General features: G+C 43.9%; 1 protein-coding gene across 6 annotated transcripts; it reads left to right on the top strand.

Annotated features, from left to right (window-relative positions):
• Nucleotides 1-5994: 5994 nt before the first annotated feature.
• On the top strand, nt 5995-16986 carry LOC106024764. Of its 6 annotated transcripts, none has more exons than XM_029114375.2 (7): nt 5995-6290; nt 6859-7170; nt 7268-7576; nt 7828-7848; nt 7939-8028; nt 8221-8273; nt 16627-16986. In XM_029114375.2, exons 1-7 carry the CDS (start codon nt 6233-6235, stop codon nt 16639-16641), a joined length of 858 nt encoding a protein of 285 aa, XP_028970208.2. In that variant the 5' UTR covers nt 5995-6232; the 3' UTR covers nt 16642-16986. The 6 variants fall into 6 exon arrangements, with proteins under 6 accessions (XP_028970208.2, XP_028970209.2, XP_028970206.2 ...); XM_029114376.2 differs by lacking the exon at nt 16627-16986 and adding an exon at nt 10394-10821; XM_029114373.2 differs by lacking the exon at nt 16627-16986 and adding an exon at nt 8397-8912 and having other exon boundaries at nt 7837-7848.
• The last annotated feature ends 1211 nt before the right edge of the window (nt 16987-18197 follow it).

Here is an 18197-nt window from a genome sequence, read left to right as displayed (position 1 = left end):
GCATTGTTGATGATAGAGGTCAGAGGAGAATGAGCCGACTGATTCAAGCTGATAGAAGAGCAACTTTGACTGAAATAATCACTCGTTACAACCGAGGTATGCAGCAAAGGATTTGTGAAGCCACAACACGCACAACCTTGAGGCGGATGGGCTACAACAGCAGAAGACCCCACTGGGTACCACTCATTTCCACTACAAATAGGAAAAAGAGGCTACAATTTGCACAAGCTCACCAAAATTGGACAGTTGAAGACTGGAAGGATGTTGCATGGTCTGATGAGTGTCGATTTCTGTTGAGACATTCAGATGGTAGAGTCAGAATTTGGCGTAAAGAGAATGAGAACATGGATCCATCATGCCTTGTTACCACTGTGCAGGCTGGTGGTGGTGGTGTAATTGTGTGGGGGATGTTTTCTTGGCACACTTTGTGCCCCTTAGTGCCAATTGGGCATTGTTTAAATGCCATGGCCTACCTGAACATTGTTTCTGACCATGTCCATCCCTTTATGACCACCATGTACCCATCCTCTGATGGCTACTTCCATGTCACAAAGATCGAATCATTTCAAATTGGTTTCTTGAACATGACAAAGAGTTCACTGTACTGAAATGGCCCCCACAGTCACCAAATCTCAACCCAATAGAGCATCTTTGGGATGTGGTAGAACGGGAGCTTCGTGCCCTGGATGTGCATCCCACAAATCTCCATCAACTGCAAGATGCTATCCTATCAATATGGGCCAACATTTCTAAAGAATGCTTTCAGCACCTTGTTGAATCAATGCCATGTAGAATTAAGGCAGTTCTGAAGGCGAAAGGGGGTCAAACACAGTATTAGTATGGTGTTCCTAATAATCCTTTAGGTGAGATCATATTCCCAATTCTACAGTTTTTTTAAATAATTGCTGCAATTTTATTTTAAGTATATTATTGCTATACTTGCTATATCTATAAAATTCAATACTTCTACCCAAACTGTTCATATTCCCCATACATATTTTTGTAAATGCTGCTAGTTTACATTGTTATGTGTACTATACTTATGTTTTTGCTACATTTTTTATTTATATATTTCAGAATTCTTACTACGTAGATGTCATGTGCCATGTCACAAGAATTTCATTGTGCAGGATGAAACTGTGTTATCCACTGCGTTTGGAAATAAACGTATAATAATGAATGTACCTTTATCGGAAAGTGTTTGTGACGGTGCGAGTGGAACGAGTGTGTAAGCGAGGCAAAAAAGGAAGGAAAGACGATCAATAAGTCTTTTATGTTTCTTAATATCTGGCAAAAATCAGCACCTCACGTAAACGACATGCAAACAATAATCTGTGGGGTGCAGTGGAGACAACAACACATATAAACACAACTAAATGATGATGGGGAATAAGTGAGTCCTCTGGGAGCGCTGCTGCCATCAGTCTCCAGCCAGTGGTTAGAAAACTGGTGAGATGGAGCGTCGATGAGGAGGGAGAGCCTCCACACAGAGTGTCGTTACGGTGTAACCAAGTGAGGATTTAATAGAGTATATATGTAAGCCTATACATTTTTATTGCATTTTTTGCTGTGGTCTTCAGAAGCTATTTAATTTATATTAATAGATATTTAATATGCCTAAACACGGAATTCCAAGCCTCTAGGACCAGTGACAGTTATATCATACAGTGAGGAATTGTATTTTTTTGATCCCCTGCTTTTGTACGTTTGTCTATTACTAGCTAGGCCATTCCAGGACCTTAGTGTGCTTCTTCTTGAGCCACTCCGTTGTTGCCTTGCCTGTGTGTTTTGGGGCTTTGTCATTCTGAAATACCCATCCACGACCCCTTTTCAATGCCCTGGCTGAGGGAAGGAGGTTCTCACCCAAGATTTGACGGTACATGGCCCCGTCCATTGTCCCTTTGATGCGGTGAAGTTGTCCTGTCCTCTTAGCGTAAAAACACCCCCAAAGCATAATGTTTCCACCTCCATGTTTGACGGTGGGGATGGTGTTCTTGGGGTCATAGGCAGCATTCCTCCTCCTCCAAACACGGCGAGTTGAGTTGATGCCAAAGAGCTTGATTTTGGTTTCATCTGACCAGTGAGTAAGTGAGGGAGGGCGGGGTCAGGTGTGGACGGTGGGTGAGTAAGTGAGGGAGGGCGGGGTCAGGTGTGGACGGTGGGTGAGTAAGTGAGGGAGGGCGGGGTCAGGTGTGGACGGTGGGTGAGTAAGTGAGGGAGGGCGGGGTCAGGTGTGGACGGTGGGTGAGTAAGTGAGGGTGGGCGGGGTCAGGTGTGGACGGTGGGTGAGTAAGTGAGGGAGGGCGGGGTCAGGTGTGGACGGTGGGTGAGTAAGTGAGGGAGGGCGGGGTCAGGTGTGGACGGTGGGTGAGTAAGTGAGGGAGGGCGGGGTCAGGAGTGGACGGTGGGTGAGTAAGTGAGGGAGGGCGGGGTCAGGTGTGGACGGTGGGTGAGTAAGTGAGGGAGGGCGGTCTTTAAGCAATTCTAATTCTGGATGGTTTTAGAATTAGATAGAGAAATTTGCAGCACTGAACTGGTTAGTTGCAGAGCGTTTGAAGCCCCAGGGGACCTACCTAATAGACAAGTCAAGTGATCTAGTGGTGTTAGAACGTTGGGGATTCTTTCACAAGTTGCATCTAATCTCGTTCTAATCATTGATCTGAACTGGCCGTCAGATGTATCTTTGTTGTTCTGAATATTTGAACTTTAGAATGTATTATTTTGCAATCAAATATGACAGATGCTCTCAAGACGTTTTTGGGGAGAGGCAAAGAAGATGCTGCTGCCACTGAAGGAGAACCATCATGACGGGAATCAATCCCCTCTGAGAGAGAGTAGCCCCGTGATTCCGTTTTATTTGATTGCACATTAGTAAATATTGTTTTTATTTTGTCTTTATTTGTATATATCTTTTCTAACAGCACACTATTTTGATTCTCCTTTATTGTTTACATTTTTTGTACACCTGCTATCACACTTGTATTTATTTTGTGTTTATTAAAGTAAAATGAAGAAGTGTTATTTCCCATAAAGTTGGCTTATTTTTTTTGGGGGGGGCAACATTTTGAGGTCTCACCTAGGGCGCCAGATTGACCAGAAACGCCTCTGTGCACACATATACAGGTGCTGCTCATAACATTTAAATATCATCAAAAAGTTTATTTATTTCAGTAATTCCAATCAAAAAGTTAAACTTGTATAATGTATACATTCATTCCACACAGACTGATATATTTCTGTTTATTTCTTTTTATTGTGAAAAGGTTCAATATTGAAGACACCTGGTGCCACACTCTAATCAGCTAATTAACCCAAAACACCTGCAAAGGCCTTTAAATGGTCTCTCAGTCTAGTTCTGTAGGCAACACAATCATGGGGAAGACTGCTGACTTGACAGCTGTCCAAAAGACGACCATTAACACCTTGCACAAGGAGGGCAAGACACAAAATGTCATAGCTAAAGAGGCTGGCTGTTCACAGAGCTCTGTGTCCAAGCACATTAATAGAGAGGCGAAGGGAAGGAAAAGATGTGGTAGAAAAAAGTGTACAAGCAATAGGGATAACCACACCCTGGAGAGGATTGTGAAACAAAACCCATTCAAAAATGTGGGGGAGATCCATAAAGAGTGGACTGCAGCTGGAGTCAGTACTTCAATAACTACCACGCACAGACGTATGCAAGACATGGGTTTCAGCTATTGCATTCCTTGTGTCAAGCCACTTTTGAACAAGACACAGCGTCAAAAGCGTCTTGCCTGGGCTAAATACAAAAAGGACTGGACTGCTGCTGAGTTATGTTCTCTGATGAAAGTACATTTTGCATTTCCTTTGGAATTCAAGGTCCCAGAGTCTGAAAGAAGAGAGGAAAGGCACAGAATCCACGTTGCTTGAAGTTCTGTGTAAAGTTTCCACAGTCAGTGATGGTTTGGGGTGCCATGTCATCTGCTGGTGTTGGTCCACTGTGTTTTCTGAGGTCCGAGGTCAACGCAGCTGTCTACCAGGAAGTTTTAGAGCACTTCATGCTTCCTGATGCTGACCAACTTTATGGAGATGCAGATTTCATTTTCCAACAGGACTTGGCACCTGCACACAATGCCAAAGCTACCATTGCATGGTTTAAGGACCATGGTATCCCTGTTCTTAATTGGCCAGCAAACTCGCCTGACCTTAACCCTATAGAAAATCTATGGGGTATTGTGAAGAGGAAGATGTGATACGCCAGACCCAACAATGCAGAAGAGCTGAAGGCCACTATCAGAGCAACCTGGGATATCATAACACCTGAGCAGTGCCACAGACTGATCGACTCCATGCCACGCCACATTGCTGTAGTAATCAACATTTCAAAAATATTTTTTTGTATTGGTCTTAAGTAATATTCCAATTCACACTCGGCTTCAAACCAGGACCTTCAGCATGCACTGGGACGGTTTGCAGCCGAGTGTGAAGCGGTGGGGATGAGAATCAGTACCTCCAAATCCGAGGCCATGGTCCTCAGTCGGAAAAGGGTGGCTTGCCCACTTCAGGTTGGTGGAGAGTGCCTGCCTCATGTGAAGGAGTTTAAGTATCTAGGGGTCTTGTTCACGAGTGAGGGAAGGATGGAACGGGAGATTGACAGACGGATCGGTGCAGCTTCTGCAGTAATGCGGTCGATGTATCGGTCTGTCGTGTTGAAGAAAGAGCTGAGCCGCAAGGCAAAGCTCTCGATTTACCGGTCAATCTACGTTCCTACTCTCACCTATGGTCATGAGCTTTGGGTCATGACCGAAAGGACAAGATCCCGGATACAGGTGGCCGAAATGAGCTTTCTCCGCAGGGTGGCCGGGCGATCCCTTAGAGATAGGGTGAGAAGCTCGGTCACCCGGGAGGAGCTCAGAGTAGAGCCGCTGCTCCTCCACATCGAGAGGGTTCAGCTGAGGTGGCTTGGGCATCTGTTTCGGATGCCTTCGGAACGCCTTCCTGGGTAGGTGTTCTGGTCCTGTCCCAACGGGAGGAGACCCCGGGGAAGACCTAGGACACGCTGGAGGGTCTATGTCTCCCGGCTGGCCTGGGAACGCCTCGGTGTCCCCCCGGAAGAGCTGGAGGAAGTGTCTGGGGAGAGGGAAGTCTGGGCATCCCTGCTTAGACTGCTGCCCCCGCGACCCGGCCCCGGATGAAGCAGAAGAAGATGTATGTAATATTCAAATTTTCCGAGATACTGAATTTGGGATTTTCATTATTTGTTATAATCATCACAATTAAAATAAATAAACATTTGAAATATTTCAGTCTGTGTGTAATGAATGAATATAATATACAAGTTTCACTTTTTAAATGGAATTACTGAAATAAATTAACTTTTTGATTATATTCAAATTTTATGACCAGCACCTGTATATTATCCTGAGAGAGATCAAAACTAACCGTTTCTTTGTATAACATTCAGGTTTGAGGTTCAATTATATTTTGGATTGACGTAAAGCATTGTGATTGTTTAACAATAAAATACATCTTGGGAAATATGATCTGCCTAATAATTGTGCACGCAGTGTAGAGCAGTACTGCTGAGTTAGCAGAGGTTCTTCACTGAAAGAAATGTCTTCCTGTGTTTACTAGTTGTGTGGCCCTCGATCTGTTACATCCTGTTTTCCTTTTGAGAAATATACTCCCACAAGTGGCGTCGTTAGGCCTGGGCATCCAGGGCTATAGCCCTGGATCTGAAATAGACCAAAAAAATAATAAATACAAAAATATCCCCTGATCGATTAATCTATAAATCCGATCACGCACTATGACAATATAGACGTGTAGGCCGCTAACGTGTACATTCAAAACCCTGTATTTTCTGTCCCAGGCAGGGCAGGGGGGGTGGGCTAAGCCCCGAATATATAGTGATCCTAGTGACGCCTCTGACTCCCACCACCACAAACGTGAAATACCAGAGAAAAAGAAAGAGGAAGTGGTCAATGTGCCAAAATGTATGAGTGAAATTCATGTTGTATTTAAGTAAACATGACAGAATTGATGTATTTGGATCACTTGAATTAATCATTGTGTTTATTTAGACAGCATTTTAAATAGCAGGTTCTGTGTCAACATGTATAGTATCTGAGGAACAAACAGATGTTGTATAATTCCCCCCTTAAAAAAGTAGAGGGCATTAGCCAATCAAGTAGTGACGTCTGAGTATGAACAAGTTAAACCCAACAACACACTGAACCGAGGATCAAGCTGTTACAGATACAACATTAAAATGGTTGGAGTCCATCACACTCTCATTCAACTGCTGATCCTAAAGCTTCTAAGTACAGGTTAGTGAACACTTGAGCGGACAGGAGGGTAACCATGCTTCAGAACCGTGTGCTGTATGTTGTGTGTAGGTTTGTTAACAGGTGACTAAAGACTGATCTAGACTTTGAGGGGCCTTTCCGCTTAAGACTCCCCCAGACTATGATGTGAATTAGTATGTGTATAGAAAATCAACACTCAGTGTTCAAACACCATTTATATTTACCTCTTAGTGTTGATCCAATCTTAATTACATAATTAAAATAATAATTTTCATTAGTTGTTACATTTGACTATTTCGGTGTCCATGGACAAATGCTTATTATAAAATTGTAGGGGATGATGTAGATATGCCCTATGCTTCTGAACCATTCATGTCCTGTGTGGGTTTGTTGGTGGATAGAGACGTATATTGTATTTTAGGGTTGCTTTCCCAGACTCAGATTAAGAAAAACAGTTAAACCTCCTCTCAGTGATAAAAGCGTGAATTATATTGACCTTTAATTGTTCATCCAATATTTATGACATAATCTAAGTAATTAATCTGGTTTGTTATTTACATTTTGTGGGATTAACTCTCTGACTCTGTAGGTGTCTTTGGAGAATCATCCTCTACATATACATATAACATCTTGGGGGATGATGTCAATATGCCCTGTAAGAATTTGGTTTATCCAGTTCACTGCTCCTCAGTTGAATGGATTTTTGACAAAACTGGTCTTCTTAATGCTATTCAAGAAGTCTCTGAAGGGAAGGTGAGAGTTGACTCAAACAGAGCAGAGAGACTGACAGTGAAGCCTGACTGTTCTCTAACAGTTCATAATGTCATCTCTGAAGATGTGGGAAGATACACTTGTCGAGATGGAAACATAGATTCACTTACAATTCTGTCTCTTCTCACCAGTGAGTATTTCTGATAATAGTCAAGGAGGAAGACCTACCACATCTGTATTCTTTGAAGAGAAAAAAACATGAAATTAAAGGTTATTTTTTGTTTCAGTCTCCTCATCCACACCAGAGTCAGATCTAAAGCCTGACTATCCACTAACATTGCGGTGTACTCTGTATACGCTTCTTGGACCTGGAATGTGTAGATATGAAGAATTGGATAAAATAAGTCTGGGATGGGTGGATCAGACAGGTGCTGATCTACATGAAGTCTTCAGATACCATTTCACAGTCCATTCTACATGTGACATCACTTTGAAAGTAACACTCCAGAGGGAGGACATCAACAGGAGGTGGACGTGTCAGCTGACCGACAAGGGAGAAGTGAAAACCTCCATTGACTTCCACTCCACATTGTCAGGTAGAGCTATATATTCTGACCATTATTCCTATCTATTCTGATAATGTTACTATAATATGAATAAATGAACATGTTTTATAATGTTCAAGAACATAAAACCTAATATTTTTCTGGTGATGTCATTGATTTCTGAACTAGGTTGTTGTCCTATTGTTTTTGTCTTTGTCCTGGGGACGAATTGTAAAAAAAAAAATCACAATACCGTAATATTTCCCCCTCTGAACTAAATATTGATGATGATGATGACCAATATGAAAAAGAGGAAGATTCTGGTAAGATAACATCGACTGTTAAACCAACCTTTTTTTTGAGAGTCAGGTGGATCATGTGACACCAGTTTGCCCTCTGTCCTTCTCCACCAGATGTTGACAAGTGGGTGGTGATCGGGGTGGTGGTGTTTGTAGCTGTATTTGTGGTGATCACGTCTCTGGTTATCTTCAGGAAAAGGACTCGTAAGTCATGAAAATATAATTTAATTACCCTCTTCAGAATAGAACCAGAATTAAATCAGAACTGATTTCCTTTATACGCCTAGTAGTTATGTAATGGTCTATTGTAAATAACTCTATTTTCTTTACAATAGACTGTATGTTATTGTATGTAATGTTATTATTGACTTGAAATGTTTCATGATTCTGATTCAGGTATTCAGATGCCAGTCAACACAGGACATATGATGCTAGCAAACAACAGTGATGTACGTATAAAAGATAAAAACAATTCACTATGATTGTTATTGTGAATATAATGTCATATGTATATATGTACATGTGTGTGTGTCTGTGTGTCTCTGTCTGGGTTTCTCTGTCTGTGTGAGCAGGGAAAACAAGCTGACATTACCTATTCTGTGGTAAACATTACTGCTGGTAGCCGTGTGATGAACCGAGATCCAAAGACTGAGTATGCAACCATCAGAACAAGATCCTAAACCCCCAGATAACATGCCTGCCAGCTCATCACCCCTTCTAATTCACATAGCTCCATTCATGTTGATGACAGACTTTTTATTTTTTTGCCCAGTGACAGTCACACTGATATATTGTAAAGCATTTGTGCATTCCCTTGATGGGGGGCTGCAATTCACAGTGTTTATCTGGCAACAAAGTCCCAATACGACAATTAAACAATACATAGTTGGTTTATGAAAAGCAGGGAGTCAAGATAGTGTTAGAGATCATATTTCATTACAGGAATGTCTACCCATGGTTGTCTTCTGCAAAAACAGCTGTTGTTACCAAACCAACTATTAACTGTTTTGTAACAGTCTTTCAGAGTATTTCCTTTGTGACGAACAAAAGCTTCAAAGGAGCTGTTTAATAATAAAAAAGTATGTTCCACCTCTATTTTGAGAGCAAATGTTGTGTAGTTGTTGAAATTAGGAAATGGCTATAAGAACATCGCTCAACGTTTGAAAATAATTAAGAAATGTAAAGCAACTGGAGATGTTAACAATCAGCCTAAAAGAGGACATATGTCTATATTGAACCCAGGCACAGCGATGATAATGGCTCAAGTTGCCAAATAATATCCAAAGATAGCGGGCTGGGGAGAATTGCAGACATTAGCTAGGTCTTGGGGTCAGAAAGTCTTCAAAACTAATCATACGCTACCTGCATAACCATAATCCTACAGGGTTGCCATGAAAAAGACTTTGCTGTCATCAAACAACAAACTAAATTGCCTACTGTTTGCCAAATGTTACTGGAACTTTCAATGGGACCAGGTTCTGTGGTCAGACGAGAGCAAAATAGAGTTTTTTGGAAACAAACACCAGAGGTGTGTTTGGGCTGGACAGAAAGATAGCAATGCTGAAAAGTACATTATCCCCACTGTGAAGTATAGTGGTGGATCATTGATGTTCTGGGCAGTTGTTCTTCCAAAGGCTCTGGACAACTTGTTAGGATACCTGGAATCATGGACTCCATCAAGTACCAGCAGATATTAAATCAGAACCTGACTGCCTCTCCCAGGAAGCTTAGACTGGGCCATGGTTGGACCTTCTAGCAAGACAATGATCCAAACAACACCTCAAAATCAACACAAAAATGGTTCACTGATCACAGAATCAAGGTTTTGCCATAGTCATCCCAGTCCTCCCTCATCCCCACCTGCCTGACCTAAATGGAGGTATGGTCTCAGAACCCTTGTCACGTGTTCTCCAACCTCATTATGCATTATTGGAGAAGAGCGGTTATCTTAGCAAAGGGAGGTTGTTTCACAAATACTTTACATGTTGACACAAAACCTGCTACTTTAAACGTTGTTTACATAAACAATTTCATTTTTAAATATTATTAATTGAAGTGATCCAAAAAAATCATCAAGGGTTATTCGACATGATTCTGTTGACAACAAATCAACTTTGATTACACACCTTCTATATATTGGCCCGTTGACCACTTCCTCTTTCTTTTCTCTGGTCTTTCAAGTTTGTGGTGGTGGCAGTAAATTCTCAAAAGGAAAACAAAACCACAGGTTGTACATTAAAATCCCCAGAAACAGATCGAGGGTGACACAACTGTGAGGTCTTCCCGTCACTCCCGGTCCGACTCCTCCCTGCCACGCTCCGCACCTGCCACCAGTTCACTTCCCAGCACGCATGAACGCACCCAACACTCCAGATCCCAATCACCTGAATATTGAACACCTGTGCCCTGTTAACCCCTCTATTTAGCCTGTGCTCTTCCTCCCCTCCAGCGTGAGGTATTGTTCCCTGTGGACCTGCCAAGCAATCGATCGCACGCTCTCATTACGTTGTTGATTCCCAGCCTGTTGTGTTCTCTACCCTCTTGTCCCGTCCTCTCTCCTCGTTTACAGTATCCTGCGTCCTGACCTGTTCGTCTACCCCGTCGTGTCTCTCCCTGCCTACCCTCCCTGTGTAGTTACTTGTACGGACTGCCTTCCCGGATCGCCGACCTCTGCCTGCCCCTGGATATCCTTACCGTTTCTCCCAGCTGTACTGTAGTCTCCGCTGAATGATCACCCGGCTTCCTGACCTGCTTGCCTGCATTTCGGTTTCACGTCTCTGCTCATCCCTGCCTGTGCCTTCGCCCTCTAGGACTGATCTTCTGGTTCCCGACTCTCTGCCTGGCTTTATCGTTTGTGTGTTAGCCTACTCCCTTGTGCGACAAAAAATAAATCTACCATTGCACTCCTGCAATTGGACCCACACAACTCTGGTCCTGGTGTTTGTTACAACAACTAATAACAGGAAGACAGTAAAGGACTACTGCTAACTCAGGAGTACTGCTCAAGTATCTCAAGTTCACTGTTCAAAATGTTGGAATGTAAGACATGTCTGAATGCTCTCATTCCTAGTTAAATGTATAGCTTGTAAAGACCACATCAAAATATTTAATCAAAACGTGCATGCTTATATAAATACTCTAACCAGATCATTTGGTAACGCTTTCCGATGAGGGTAAATGAATAAGCCCAAAGAATACAGTAGTTAACATGGACAAATGCAGAACAAAGACATAAACCAACCATTAATAATGATAACCATTACTATATTAATGATTTACAAATGCATTAACTAACATTGTGAACTGTAATTTGCTCATGTTGACATAGGACATGAACTAATGTCGTTATTTGCAGACAGGAGCGTAGAATTACGGGGGACGGGGCGGTCATGACCCCCCCGAACATGGCAGACAGGTCAATGTGACCCCCCCAGTGTAAAAGACGTTGCTGAATGTGGTGGCAAAATGTCCCACTAGAACACACAACTCATTCCTTCTGCAGATCAACCATATGGACCATCATCTTCTTCCGCTTATCCGGGGCCGGGTCGCGGGGGCAGCAGTCTAAGCAGAGATGCCCAGACTTCCCCCTCCCTAGAAACTTCCTCCAGCTCTTCCGGGGGGATACCGAGGCGTTTCCAGGCGAGTGAGACATAGTCCCTCCAGCGTGTCCTAGGTCTTCCCCGGGGTCTCCTCCCGGTGGGACGGGCCCGGAACACCTTCCCGGGAAGGTGTTCAGGAGGCATCCGGAACAGATGCCCAAGCCACCTCAGCTGACCCCTCTCGATGTGGAGGAGCAGCGGCTCTACTCTGAGCTCCTCCCGGGTGACCAAGCTTCTCACCCTAAGGGATCGCCCAGCCACCCTGCGGAGAAAGCTCATTTCGGCGACCTGTATCCAGGATCTTGTCCTTTTGGTCATGACCCAAAGCTCATGACCATAGGTGAGAGTAGGAACATAGATTGACCGGTAAACCTGACACCATCTGGCCCCTGGCTGCCCCTAGAAATTCTGTCCATAAAAATTACGAACAGAACCGGCGACAAAGGGCAGCCCTGCCGGAGTCCAACATGCACTGGGAACATGTCTGACTTACTGCCGGCAATGCCAACCAAGCTCCTGCTTCGGTCGTACAGGGACCTGACAGCCCTTAGCAAAGGACCCAGGACACCATACTCCCGAAGCACCCTCCACAGGATGCCGCGAGGGACACATTCGAATACCTTCTCCAAATCCACAAAGCACATGTGGATTGGTTGGGCAAACTCCCATGAACCCTCCATCCCCCTTTAGAGGGTATAGAGCTGGTCCAGTGTTCCACGGCCCGGACGAAAACCACATTGTTCCTCCTGAATCCGAGGTTCTACTATCGGCCGTATTCTCCTATTCAGTACCCTGGCATAGACTTTACCGGGGAGGCTGAGAAGTGTGATCCCCCTGTAGTTGGAACACACCCTCCGGTCCCCCTTCTTAAAAAGAGGGACCACCACCCTGGTCTGCCATCCCAGAGGCACTGTCCTCGACCCCCACGCGATGCTCCACCCTGGAGTCAGGCCCGGGGTAGGGGCTCGTATGCGAGCGCCTGGTGGCCGGGCCTTTCCCCATGTGGTCCGGCCAGGCTCAGCCCGAAGGAGCGACGTGGGGCCGCCTTCCCGTGGGCTCACTACCTGCAGGAGGGACCATAAGGGGCCGGTGCAGAGAGGATCAGGCGGCAGTCGAAGGCGGGGGCCTCGACAACCCGATCACTGGACACGGAAACTAGTTCTAGGGACGTGGAATGTCAACTTGCTGGCGGGGAAGGAGCCTGAGAAGGTGCGTGAGGTTGAGAGGTTCCGACTAGAGATAGTCGGGATCACCTCCACGCACGGCTTGGGCTCTGGAACCACACTCCTTGAGAGAGGATGGAATCTTCACCACTCTGGAGTTGCCCATGGTGAGAGGCGGCGGGCTGGTGTGGGTTTGCTTATAGCTCCCCAGCTCTGCCGCCATGTGTTGGAGTTTACCCCGGTGAACGAGAGGGTCGTTTCCCTGCGCTTACGGGTCGGGGATAGGTCTCTCACTGTTGTTTGTGCCTACAGGCTGAACGGCAGTGCAGAGTACCCGACCTTCTTGGAGTCTCTGGGAGGGGTGCTGGAAAGTGCTCCGACTGGGGACTCCATCGTTCTACTGGGGGACTTCAATGCCCACATGGGCAATGACAGTGACACCTGGAGGGGCGTGATTGGGAGGAACGGCCCCCCTGATCTGAACCTGAGCGGTTTTCAGTTATTGGACTTCTGTGCTAGTCACAGTTTGTCCATAACGAACACCATGTTCAAGCGTAAGGGTGTCCATCAGTGCACGTGGCACCAGGACACCCTAGGCCGTAGGTCGATGATCTACTTTGTTGTCGTTTCATCTGACCTGCGGCCGTATGTCTTGGACACTCGGGTAAAGAGAGGGGTGGAGCTGTCAACTGATCACCACCTGGTGGTGAGTTGGATCCGATGGCGGGGGAGGAAGCTGGACAGACTCGGCAGGCCCAAGCGTACTGTAAGTGTCTGCTGGGAACGTCTGGCCGAGTCTCCTGTCAGAGAGATCTTTAACTCCCACCTCCGGCAGAGCTTCGACTGGATGCCAAGGGAGGCTAGAGATATTGAGTCAGAGTGGACCATGTTCTCCACCTCCATTGTCGAAGAGGCTGCTCGGAGCTGTGGCTGTAAGGTCTCTGGTGCCTGTCGAGGTAGCAATCCCCGAACCCGGTGGTGGACACCGGAAGTAAGGGATGCCGTCAAGCTGAAGAAGGAGTCCTATCCGGCCTGGTTGGCTTGTGGGACTCCTGAGGCAGCGGGTACCGGCAGGCCAAGCGGACTGCAGCCCGGGTGGTTGTGGAGGCAAAAACTCTGGCCTGGGAGGAGTTCGGTGAGGCCATGGAGAAGATTGTTACAGGACCTTTTTGACACTGGGCCCTACATTGCGACCCAAAATCTCTGGTGATGGACTTGTAACCTTGAGATTGTTGATATTTTTCCACAATTTTGGTTCTCAAGTCCTCAGACAGTTCTCTTCTCCTCTTTCTGCTGTCCATGCTTAGTGTGGTACACAGACACACAATGCACAGACTAACTCAACTTCTCTCCTTTTTATCTGCTTTGAGGTGTGGTTTTTATATTGCCCACACCTGTTACTTGCCCCAGGTGAGTTTAAAGGAGCATCACATGCTTGAAACAATCTTATTTATCCACAATTTCGAAAGGGTACCAATAATTTTGTCCAGCCCATTTTTGGGGTTTTGTGTGCAATTATGTCCAATTTGCTTTTTTTTCTTCTTCCTTTTGTTTTGTTCCAATACACACAAAGGGAATAAACATGTATATAGCAAAACATGTGTTAATGCAATACTTTCCTGTGAGAAATACTTGATTTTCTGGAGGAATTTCAGGGGTGCCAACACTTTTGGCCATGACTGTACTTCCTGTGACATCACCCTGAATGTAAAACTCCATAAGAAGCACAACAGGAAGTGAACATGTCAGCTGACTGACAAGGGAAACGTGAAAACCTCCATTGACTTCCCATCCACATTCTCAGGTGGACCATTACACTTCTTGTTTTTCTATAAGCTGAATAAATGGACCTGTTTATGGTGTCAAAGTTGAACATGAAGCCTTACTTTTTACTGGTGATTTGGGAGTGTCATACTGTATTTGTGTTTGGTATGGTGATGAGTTGTAAAAGATATCTTACCCATACATTTATAGTCAGTCAAAAGTGAATATTCAGTGCAAGCAAACAACAGCGATGTAACTAATTGGATTCATCAAAATGATTCACTTTGATAATTACTGTGAATATCATCTTTGTGCATGTGTGTGTGTGTGTGTGTGTGTGTTTGTGGGCCAGAAAGCAGACATGTGTTGCGTTGAACTATCCTAATTTCAGAAGGGAGTGGAAGACAAGAATTACAGATTGAGAATGTAAACCAAAAGATAAATACAAGTCTCTTTACAAAGTCACCAAGTCTGAAACAAACTCAAAGAAACATATAAATTTTTTCCAATCCCATGATCTAATTACCGCTGATGAAGGCTGGTTCCCAGGACATTTTGGGAGTTCTTTTTTGGATGGGGGAGGGTTCCATCAATGTTCTACCAATGTTATCAGAAGATTCCAATAGATACTATTCTACATATTCTTAGAATATTGTTAAGGAATGTTCTGGGAATGTTCTCTAAAGGTTACACATTTACAAACGCAATGGGAATGTTCTTAAAATATTGGGAAAAGTCCTCAATGTTTCCAAAAGGTTTCCGCAGCTTATTTTCTCTTTCTTAACTAAAGTTACTTGCTGGTGTGTGGATAAGAACAACAGATTAATATTGCTCTTTGTTCTGAATATAAATATCAGTTGCATTTACTGTAAATAGCTGGGTGAGACCAACTATGAACTTCAATGTTTGGGTAGGAGTTCAGATATTATGGTTTCTCACTATGAAAGAGTAAATAATGAAAGAGTAAATAATGATTTTCTTTGCAACAGTGTTGAAATAGGTGTGTGAACTTCTTTTTCTGCTCAACTTCAGGAACAGAAGTAGTCTGACCTAAATGACAACCATGGAGAGAAGGATATAGTCATATGATTTGAATCTATTACTGATAGTACTGATACTGTCATTTTCTCATTGTGACAAAGCATATAAACTTATGTAGTTTTTTGCTCAAAAACAGTTTGTACAGGAATGTGTTATTTTGACAAAGGACATGTATTCATGTAGATAGTAGTTTGCATGAACAATTGGCTAAATAATATAATAATGTACCATTCATAGACCTGCTACCACTACCATTATTACTCATAGTGTACCTATAATATTCAATAGTTCTACCCATATTGAACAATACATATCTGGGAGTGCACCTGGACAGCAGACTGGACTGGAAGTTTAACACTGAGGCTGTCTACAAGGTCAGAGCTGACTCTATATCTTGAGGAAGCTCAGGTCCTTTAATGTGTGCAGCAAGATGTTACATATGTTCTACCAGTCTGTTGTGGAAAGTGTCATTTTCTTTGCACCCATATGCTGGGGCAGCAGCAATAGAGCCAGTGACAGCAAGAGACTGAACAATCTTATAAAGAAGGCTGGTCTGTGCTGGGGTCTGCTCTGGAGCCCTTTGAGGTGGTTGTGGAGAGGAGAATGTTGAAGAAATGATTCAACACCATGAACAACACCTCACATCCACTGCACAACCTACTGGTCGGGCAGCAGAGTGTATTCAATTGGAGTCTCCTACAGCTCCACTGTAACAAGGATCGTTACAGGAAGTCTTTCCTGCTCACTGCAATGGCTAGACATAATTCCTCCCCTCTGGGCAGGGAAAGGAGACTCAATGTAATTTAATGATTCCTGCACTGCACATATCCAATACTGCATAGTTGCACATGTGTATAATAGTTTCAATATATTTTATATTTTAGATCTGGGTTTATAATTGGATTTGTAGCCAAAACTATATTTACACCTGTAACAGGTTTCAACAGGTGTGAATTCTATTGTGAGGTTTTCTCGTCACTCCCGGTCCAACTCCTCCCCGCCACGCTCCGCACCTGCCACCGTTTCACTTCCCAACACGCATGAACGCACCCAACACTCCAGATCCCAATCACCGGAAGACTGAACACCTGTGCCCTGTTAACCCCTCTATTTAGCCCGTGCTCTACCCCCCCTCCAGTGTGAGGTATTGTTCTCAGTGGACCTGCCAAGCCTTCTATCGCGCGCTTGCATTACTTTGTTGATTCCTAGCCTGTCGTGTCTCCTTGTTACAGAACCCTGCGTCTTGACCTGTTCGTCTGCCCCGTAGCGTCTCTCCCCGCCTAACCCTGCCTGTGTTGTTGCCTGTACGGACTGCCTTCCCGGATCACCGACCTCCCTGCCTGCCCCTGGATTCTCTTACCGTCTCTCCCGTCCTGTACTGTAGCCTCCGCGGATTGATCACCCGGCTTCCTGACCTGCTTGCCTGCTTCTTGGTTTCGCGTCCCTGTTCATCCCTGCCTGTGCCTTCGCCCTCAAGGACTGATATTCTGGTTACCGACTCTCTGCCTGTCTTTATCGTTTGTGTGCTAGCCTACTCCCTTGTGCGACATACAATAAATCTACAATTGGATCCACACTACTCTGGTCCTGGTGTTCACTACATCTATAAGCTGCTTACCATTTTTGTTAGTTGTTGTACCTATCTCAAATCTGTTTTGTGTTAAGTGTGAGTTACTGTAACTTGTGTGTGTGTACTTTCTGCTGTTGTGACACTGCAATTTCCTCCTGGGGATCAATAAAGTTTAATCTATCTATTTATACTGATCATATTCCCAATCTTACTCTTTTTCCAATAATTGTTTAAACTTTATATTATGTTAGCAGAGGTTCTTCACTGAAAAGTTTTTCTGCGTTCACTTGTGTGGCCCTTGATCTGTGTCTGGGCATTTGTGTCTGGGCATCTGTGTCCTGCTCACCTTTGAAAAATATTCTCCCATGACCTCAAATATGAAATATCAGAAGAAAATATAGAGGAAGTGGTCAGTCTGTCAAAATGTAGGTGTGTAAATCAAGTTGTATTTTAATCAACATGACAGAATCATTGACTTCCACTCCACATTGTCAGGTAGAGCTATATATTCTGACCATTATTCATATCTATTCTGATAATGTTACTATAATATGAATAAATGAACATGTTTTATAATGTTCAAGAACATAAAACCTAATATTTTTCTGGTGATGTCATTCATTTCTGAACTAGGTTGTTGTCATGTTGTTTTTGTCTTTGTCCTGGGGACGAATTGTAAAAAAAAAAAAAAATCACAATACCGTAATATTCCCCCTCTGAACTAAATATTGATGATGATGATGACCAAGACGAAAAAGAGGAAGATTCTGGTAAGACAACATCGACTGTTAAACCAACCACTTTTTTGAGAGCCAGGTGAATCATGTGACACCAGTTTGCCCTCTGTCCTTCTCCACCAGATGTTGACAAGTGGGTGGTGACCGGGGTGGTGGTGTTTGTAGCTGTATTTGTGGTGATCACGACTCTGGTTATCTTCAGGAAAAGGACTCGTAAGTAATAAAAATATAATTTAATTACCCTCTTCAGAATAGAACCAGAATTAAATCAGAACTGATTTCCTTTATACGCCTAGTAGTTATGTAATGGTCTATTGTATAGAAATCTATTTTCTTTACAATAGACCATATGTTATTGTATGTAATGTTATTATTGACTTGAAATGTTTCACGATTCTGGTTCAGGAATTCAGATGCCAGTCAACACAGGACATATGATGCTAGCAAACAACAGTGATGTACGTATAAAAGATTGATAAAAACATTTCACTATGAT

This window comes from Esox lucius, chromosome 18, assembly GCF_011004845.1.
Source record: "Esox lucius isolate fEsoLuc1 chromosome 18, fEsoLuc1.pri, whole genome shotgun sequence".
Lineage (NCBI taxonomy): Eukaryota > Metazoa > Chordata > Actinopteri > Esociformes > Esocidae > Esox > Esox lucius.
This window is presented reverse-complemented; position numbering and strand designations above follow the sequence as displayed.

What these genes read in the sequence shown, in the direction of transcription:
- LOC106024764 (XM_029114372.2), top strand. Translation starts at nt 6,233, where the DNA reads ATGGTTGGAGTCCATCACACTCTCATTCAACTGCTGATCCTAAAGCTT. An exon ending in TGAAAAAGAGGAAGATTCTG is followed by an intron (nt 7,849 to 7,938) that starts GTAAGATAACAT and finishes CTTCTCCACCAG; the next exon opens with ATGTTGACAAGTGGGTGGTG. An exon ending in TGCTAGCAAACAACAGTGAT is followed by an intron (nt 8,274 to 8,396) that starts GTACGTATAAAA and finishes CTGTGTGAGCAG; the next exon opens with GGAAAACAAGCTGACATTAC.